This window comes from Dryas octopetala, chromosome 3 (genome assembly GCF_963921425.1).
Source record: "Dryas octopetala chromosome 3, drDryOcto1.1, whole genome shotgun sequence".
NCBI classification, from domain to species: Eukaryota; Viridiplantae; Streptophyta; class Magnoliopsida; order Rosales; family Rosaceae; genus Dryas; species Dryas octopetala.
In genome coordinates, this window is record NC_141368.1 from 20,483,203 (window position 1) to 20,491,984 (window position 8,782).

The window sequence follows — 8,782 nt, forward strand, 5'->3', positions numbered from 1 at the left end:
CTTGGGGTAGCCATGACAATACCCTGAAAACTGTTAAGAGCAGAACCACACTTTAAATTAGTGACACCAGAATATATATAACAAATTAGTAATAGAAAAATGGGATATATATATACCAGATTATTAATTACAACACAAAAGTGTCAATTCTAATTTTTTAAGCCACAGTATAATTACAACACATAAGTCTCAAACTCATTCATGGTCAACAAATAAGTCTCAATCAAATAAGTCACAATTACAACACATAAGTCTGAATTCCAATTCAAATGATATGGCAACAAATAATCAAGGTTTGGCAGGCCTTCATAGTTATTTTTTTTTCTTTGAGTGGACAATCCAAATCCCTTCACAATTGTCTCTCCTGTAACTCGAGCCATCCTCACCCATGATGTCATCAAATTCCTCAACCTCTGGCAGGCCATTGCTAAAAGATTCATGGTCACCGACGATGTCCCCAAACTCATCCTCATAACCACCATCATTATAATCTCTATTCGGGGCTGCAAGTACCACTGACCACCTAGAGTCTAATGGGTCTTCAACATAAAAAACTTGCTTTACTTGGGCAGCCAAGGTAAAAACATCTCTCTTGTGACCTACCCTATTAAGATCAACCAAAAGAAACCCTAAGTCATCTGTTTTTATGCCTTTGTTATTCTCTACCCATTGACACTTAAACAAAGGCACCCGAAAATCATGATAATCAAGCTCCCAAATTTCTAGGATAACCCCATAAAAACACATATCCGTGTAAGCAGGATTTTTATCCTTCGCGCTCGTCACTTGCATTGTCTTTGCCACCAAGCTAACCCCGCTATTTTGGACAGCACGTACATTATCACGTGACTTTGTGTGAAAATGGCACCCACCAATCTCATAACCCTCATATGTTAAAACACTCATAGGTGGAGCTTGAGATAGCCGCCTCAGCGATGATGTGATGTCCTTGGCTCCATGACCTATGTCGGCTGCCACCTATAGGAATAAAGGTTAATAAAGATCCTTGAACTGAAATTTATATATTTGTGTGGGATCTTTATAAAGGTAATGAAATAATACCTTGTCACGTAACCAGTACATGAATTTTCGGTTGTGCTCTTCTCGCAGCCACTTCTCACTCTTTTTTTTACTTGAATATAAAGCATTCAAGTGGGCCTTATGTACTCTTCAATCAAATTTCCAAAAAAAAAAAAAAATTGAAACATGTAAATGATGTTAGAAAATCAAACCAATTGAAATCTGGAAACCATGTTCTAAGTGGTAGTTAAATAAAGGCTTATTCATACCATTGCCCCCTGTAAGATACACTTTTTTTCACTTTGCCCCCTGAAACTTAAATTCTCTCAGTTTGCCACCTGAACTTCAAACAATTGTTGCAAAAAACCCTATACCGTCAACTCTGTCAATTTTTCTGTTAAAAAAGCTGATGTGGCACCTATATGACATGGGTGGAACCCTTTTCTAGTTATGTAACATCCATGCAGACACTACAAATTATAAAAAATATGATTATATGAGTAGGGGACGTTGCAAATTTCGAGCTTAATGTCAATTTTTTATAATTTTTAGTGTCTGTATGGATGTTACATAACTAGAAAAGGGTCTCACCTATGCCATATAGGTGTCACGTCATCTTTTTTAACGGAAAAATTGATAGAGTTGACGGCATAGGGTTTTTTGCAACAACTGTTTGAAGTTCAGGTGGCAAACTGAGAGGATTTAAGTTTCAGGAGGCAAAGTGAAAAAAAGTGTATCTTACAGGGGGCAATGGTATGAATAAGCCTTAAATAAAATAACTCACTCCGCATAAGGAGAAATTTCAGCGGCGTTCTCCAATACACAACGGTGTGCTTGTTCCCATTCTTCCCGGCTGACTGAACGTACCCTAGCACCTGAGAGAGGTCTACTGCCATTTGAATCACCCATGCGCGACGACAGAATTCCAACGGCATCAAGATCAGATAAATACTCTGAGCAATACTCAACAGCTTCCTCACCAATATAGCCTTCAGCAATTGAGCCTTCCGGTCGATTACGGTTCCGTACGTAACCCTTTAACACTTTCATGGCTCTTTCAAATGGATACATCCATCTAAAATAAACCGGTCCACACAATTGAACCTCTCTAACAAGGTGAACAGTCAAATGAACCATTATATCAAAGAATGAAGGTGGGAAAATCTTCTCAAGCAAGCACAATGTGGCTACAAGATCATTTTGAATTTTATCCAACTTCGACACATCAACTACTTTACTGCAGAGAGAGTTAAAGAAGAAACAAAGCTTAGTGATCGCATATCTCACATTTTTGGGCAAAACCCCCCGGATGGCGATTGGTAGCAATTCCTGCATCAAGGTATGGCAATCATGAGACTTAAGACCATACAATTTCAACTCTTGCATAGAAACCAAGTTTCTCACAATAGAAGAGTAACCTTCCGGAACCTTGATACCCAACAAAGACTTGCATATTGATATTTTCTCCTCCCTAGACAACGTATAAGGGGCAGCAGGCAAAAATGTTCTATTTTTCTTAATTTCTGGTGCCAAATCAAGTCTTACCCCCATTTCCACAAGATCCAAACGAGCAGCCACCCCATCCTTTGTCTTTCCTGGAATGTTTAGTAAAGTTCCAATAACACTATCGCACACGTTCTTCTCAATGTGCATTACATCTAGGGCATGCCGAATGTGAAGAGACTTCCAATACTCAAGATCAAAGAATATTGATCTTTTCTTCCAACACGGAGCATGGGTTTCACTACCTTGGCTGCTCTTTGCCACTTGCTTCCCGAAGTTACAATTGATAACTGAAACCTTTTCTAAGACTTCCTCTCCACTTAGAGGTGTAGGAGCTTCCCGATCATCCTCCTGGTTATTAAAGGCAACTGCTTGTTTCCTATAAGGGTGGTGGCGTGGCAAGAATCTTCGGTGGCCTTGAAAACTGATTTTCCTACCATTCCTCAACCTAACAGCATCCGTGTTTTCTCCACATATGGGACATACTTTGTACCCTTTGACCGTGCAGCCAGACAGGTTACCATAGGCCGGGAAATCATTGATTGTCCATAAAAGGGCAGCCCTCAAAGTGAATGAGTCTTTTCTATATCCATCGTACACTCCATCAATTCCTTTCCAAAGTGCTTTCAAATCATCAATCAATGGTTGTAAATAAACATCTATATCATTTTCCGGTTGTTTCGGACCCGAAATCAACAAAGTTAACATCATAAACTTCCGTTTCATGCACAACCATGGAGAAAGGTTATAAGTCACCAAGATGACGGGCCAACAACTATATCGGCTACGTTCACTATGTGGATTAATCCCATCAGCCGAGAGGGCAAGCCTTAGATTTCTAGGCTCACTTGCAAAATCTGGCCACTTATGGTCAACTAACTTCCAAGCTGGAGAATCAGCTGGATGACGCATCATGCCGTCACTCACTCTCTCATCGACATGCCAAGTTAGGTTCATTGATGTCTCACAAGATTTAAACATTCGTTTAAACCTTGGAATAGGTGGAAAGTACCACAAGACTTTTGCCGGCACCCCTTCTTTCTCAATTGCGTCCTTATTGACCTTCCACCGAGAGAGGTCACACTTCGGGCACCTTGTTTCATGTTCATACTCATTTCTATACAATTTACAATCGTTCGGGCATGCATGTATCTTCTCATACTCCATTCCTAAAGCAGAAAGTGTCTTTTTCGCCTCATACATAGACAAGGGCAACAGATTTCCCTTTGGGAGCATATCTCCGAAAGCAACCAAAAAGTCAGAAAAGCTACTGTCACTCAACCCATGTTTTGCCTTCAAATTGAATAACCTAACCAATGCAGATAGCTTGCTATACCTATCACAATTATCATATAAGGGTCTCACTCCCTCATCAACGAAACTTCTAAACTCATCCGGATCATCATTGAAATTATCAAACGCACCCTCGCACATATCAACTGTTTCAGACCCAAAGACACTATGTTCCGTAACCCCTTCATGCTTAACAGTAGCTTCACCATGCCATATCCAATTCTTATATCGTTGATCAATACCATTAAAGTAAAGATGCTCCCTTATTACTCTAACATTATGCTTACTCAAGTTCCCACATTTCTCCCAAGGACAATGAATGTACTCAGGATTGGCAACATTCCCTAAACCAAACCTCAAAAAATTCTCTACTCCATCATCATATTCCTTGGTCCGTCTATCAGCATGCATCCAAGCCTTATCCATGGCTCATAGAAATATGAACTTCACATAAAGATACACATGTTCAATATAACATATAAAGAAAATATGCAGTTTTCTTAGCTCATAAAAAACAAACAGGTTAACAACCTATTTGTCCTAAGAATGGAAGAGGTAATTAATTTCTTTTATTCCCCCTATATATGAGTCAAACTTGTTTTGCAAACAAGTTTTGCAAACAAGCAATAACATATCATTCAATCTTATAAGCCACAGTACCAAAACATAAACAAGCAATGCATTTTCCAACTAATTAAGCTAAATAGCAGTCAAATGATCTATGATTTATCAATCACACAAGCATTCAAATGATCATAGGCTAGCAAATAAGCAGTCAAACTATTTCTGCCCAAACCATTAATGTTGGAAATTTCAGAAACCCAAAGAAAAACCTAGAACCTCCCAAACCACCGAAGCCCTAATTTCTTTACCCTAAACCATAAAAGCACAGCTCATATAACCAAGAGAATGGAAGACGGGGAGGAAGAGATAGAACACCCAACCTTTTTTCGAAATATCTAGTGGACGACGCCGCAACAGTACATCCACGAATCGATAGAGCTTCGCGCAGCGTTTGTGGATGGCGAGACTGAGCTTGGAGAGAACGAGAATGGAATTTACCAATTCATTTCTGTCATGTTCTATGACATTCAGCAAACCTGAAATTTACCAATTCATTTCTGCCCAAATTAGATATTAAGCCCTAATCAGAAAAACCCAAACCATTAATGTTGGAAATTTCAGAAACCCAAGGAAAAACCTAGAACCTCCCAAACCACCGAAGCCCTAATTTCTTTACCCTAAACCATAAAAGCTCAGCTCATATAACCAAGAGAATGGAAGACGGGGAGGAAGAGATAAAACACCCAACCTTTTTTCGAAATTTCTAGTGTACGACGCCGCAACCGTACACCCACGAATCGATCGATAGACCTTCGCGCAGCGTTTGTGGATGGCGAGACTAAGCTTGGAGAGAACGAGAATGGCAGGATGCAGATCGAGAACGATGAGGGCAGGATGTAGATCGATGAAGTTTGTGAATGGGTAAGTGAGTCTAAGTCTAAGTCTAAGTGTTGGGGGGTACGGTCTTCGAATGGGTAAAGTGAGTCTAAGTCATGGGGGGTTGTGTCTGGGATGTAGGAGGTAGGCAAAAAAAATTTTAAGTTTGGGGGAAAATTCAGCGCCTAATCACTTAATGAAATTAAAGATATCAGTTAATATTTTAGATATCAGTTTTTAGGATTTTTTGGTTTATGGGTAAACGTATAGATATCAGTTTTAAAAATTGCTGATATGTAATAAGTTTTAGATATCATCAGAAAAATCAACTGATATCTAAACTTCTATAATATCGCTTTTGTTACAAACTAATATCTATCTAGTGATATTAGAGGCCTTTTTTGTAGTAGTGAACCTAGGAAAAAATTCTAGATTTAACAGGACCGTCTCCAGATTTCACCTCAAAATCCGGAGTGATCATGTGGGAGCCAAATTTAAGAAAAATTCTACCAAAAATTCAGCAGAATCTTCCCTAAAAATAGACTAACCCAAGTTTATAAACTTGTAAAGAACACTTCTAATAAACAACAACCTACTTTACCACAACCAAAAAGGGTCTCAGACTCAGAACACAATTTAGATAGAAATTTCCAAGTTGGTTATCAGAGTCATTAATATAGTAGGTGTCACGCTAAAATCTAGATAATTAAACGAAGTGAAACAAAAGCCTACAATATCCGAGGAATGAAAATGGATGTTATGCCTCGATGTGTAATGGCTCAACCTCCACCAACGCTACTACCTGAGGGGAAAACTTAAGACAAAAACAGAGAAATTGTGAGATAAACTCAGTGAGTGGACAATTTATGAAAACGAAAAATAAAAGTTATTTATCTTTTCAGAAATCCTTAAAATCAAGTTTAACTCTAAGACCTCATGTCACTCTTTAAAATCCCCCAATTTTAAAACCATTTATAATCTTTAAGAAGGTTATAAAATTAATGAAACTTAAGAAAAAGGTAAATCAAAATACACTTCTCAATAGCCAACCATTTAAATTAAAAGAGTCATAAAAACATCATGACCGAAATCTTTTTGAAACTCGAAAAGTATTTCTCACTTAAGCCCATATTATTGTTATTATTATTTTTTTGTAACTCCTGGAAATAACAATTAAATCCCACCATACTTATACCTTGAAAATCTGGCCATACACCTGTGTGGAATTTTTGCATCGCACAGGTAGGCAATATCCTGGCCATACATACGCGCGAAGTAAAATTCATACACGTGCAGGCAATCCTGGTCATACATGCACGCAGAGTGGCCCCCAAAGGGTGAAGCATTCCAACACACGGCCCAAAGCCCCACTAAATGTTTGTCGTGAGGGTACTGCAAGAGGGTGGTTTGAAAACCATCTTCCATAACCAAATCATAAATCCTTTTCTCATCGAAAGAAAATATTATTGAAACCTTCCCACAAACCTTAAATCAATATGTCAAAGTGTATTATTTCAAATAAATTTAATATACATCAAACAAATCCAATCTTTTCAACAATACCCAAAATATTAAATAAACCATGTCAATGAAATAAGAAACTAGATTCCATTCCAAAGTCCAACAACTCATAAAAATCAACATGTAAATCTAGGTTTTAAAACTTATTTATGAACGCCTTTTAAATCCGAAATCCATCGCCATTAATCAAATCCCAATCAATTCAAGATATTATGCATAATAGAATTAATGAATTTTTTTATAAATTCAGTTGAAAACCAAAGTTCACTCACATTTGTTATTTATAAATCAAACTCAATTAACCCATATAAAATACAAATTTCATAAATCATTTAAGAAAATAGGATCCACTCACAGTGAAGAACCTAGCTTCGATCCTCTGCCGAATTGTCACGAGCTACGGCCGTCTCGTTTATAAAATAGACAATAAGATAAAACAATTAGTCCCGACTCAAAGACATTAAAGAGTGTGTGTGTGTGTGTGTGTGTGTGTGTGTGTGTCGTAAACTTAATGTCTCACTCATCTCTGGTTCAGAACAATGATTAAACACTTAAACAACTAATTCCATAGACACTTCCTCCTTCACTCCGAAGACTCCTCAACTCAAACCAACTTCACCCACGCCTCCAAAAATAATTCTAAACTTAAGGAAATCTGAGTAAGACTTACCAAAATCAAAAAAATTTGTCCCAAGTAAGTTTAGATATCAACAAAGTCTCCAAATTCCATCCTTACACCTTTCGGTTCCTCCAAAAATCCTCTGACCTAACCAAGTTCAACAACCAACTTAGGATTAGCTCTAAAATAATTTTACTTTCAAGGATTGACAGTGGGGGATCGAGACCACCACTGGTGCCGCCCAAAGTGGCTGTTTTCAAGACCAAATTAGCCATAAAAAAAAAATTAACTTCAATAAAACCCACTCAAATCCTTAGTCCTAAACATCCATTGGGTCTCCTAGGGATGAAATTTTGTCCAAGGCAACATCATAATAGCTCCCAAATCTGAAAACCCAAGAAAAACCTGAAATGGCCCTAAACCCCCAAACTCAAACTTCCACTTAAACTCAAAATTGAACAACCAAAACTGAAGAGAATGAAAACCCATCAAGAGGGAAAGAAAACCCATTGAAAACCTTGAAGATTGGAGGTGAAAGCTGTCTAAAATTGGGAGAGAAAATGATGTAGAACAAATGGCAGAACGGTTCATGTAACAACTTGACCGCCAGAAGGCCAAGAAAAGGAACAAGCTTCAGCCCGGCCCAATGTCAGAAATGGGCCCATGATATACCGATTCGAAGGGAACGACGAGACTATTTAGTGATTTTGAATAAGTTTCCTAAATTGCACTTTATTTCCATTTTAAATTTCGAACGTCTAGGGTTGTGAAAGTATTTAAACAATTAAACAATCTTTTTGGCTGTTTGTATGATTATTATTATCATTTTTAATTAGAAAACCTTGAGATTTCTCTCATTTCTCTGGTGGACTCCAGATTCTTTCTTATGGTTAACGCTAGTTTTCCCTATTTTCTTTTACTTGCGTGCTACGCTACGTCAGAAAGGCTTGCATTTCTGTTGGAGAATTTTCGAGCAGAGGTCACGCAGGGGCTGGGCTGGCTGGAGGAGAGGCCGAGGGAGGTGGTCGGCGTCGGAGAGTCGCGCCAGGGATCGCGGTTGACGGGGAAAATGGTCGGAAGGGCTGGGATTGGTAGGGTTGGGTGTGCACAGAGGTGTGTTCGCGGAAGAAGAGAGAAAGGAGAGAGAGGGTGTGGGTGAGAAAGAGAGGAAAAAAGAGAAAAAAAAAAAAAAAAAGTTCTGGAGAGAAAGAAAAAGAGTGTGGCCGTTTTGAATTAAAAGATTTGGGGTTTAAAATTACATAAATGCCCATTTAGAATAATCTCCACACTTCCTTCCACTAAACTCCAATTTAAAAACCATTTTCGCCTATGTGTTCATAGATTTAAGTTCTATTTAACCGTCTAAAATTATTGGCCATGGTTTCA

General features: G+C 38.2%; 1 protein-coding gene across 1 annotated transcript; it reads right to left on the reverse strand.

Moving 5' to 3' along the window:
• Positions 1 to 1,800: 1,800 nt before the first annotated feature.
• Positions 1,801 to 4,242, reverse strand: LOC147291699 (uncharacterized). Its single transcript, XM_086236006.1, has one exon. The coding sequence runs from the start codon at positions 4,240 to 4,242 to the stop codon at positions 1,801 to 1,803; it is 2,442 nt and encodes an 813-aa protein (XP_086092132.1).
• Positions 4,243 to 8,782: the final 4,540 nt, after the last annotated feature.

Excerpts from the sequence above, each read along its gene's own strand:
- LOC147291699 (XM_086236006.1), bottom strand. The coding sequence starts at position 4,242 with ATGGATAAGGCTTGGATGCATGCTGATAGACGGACCAAGGAATATGAT.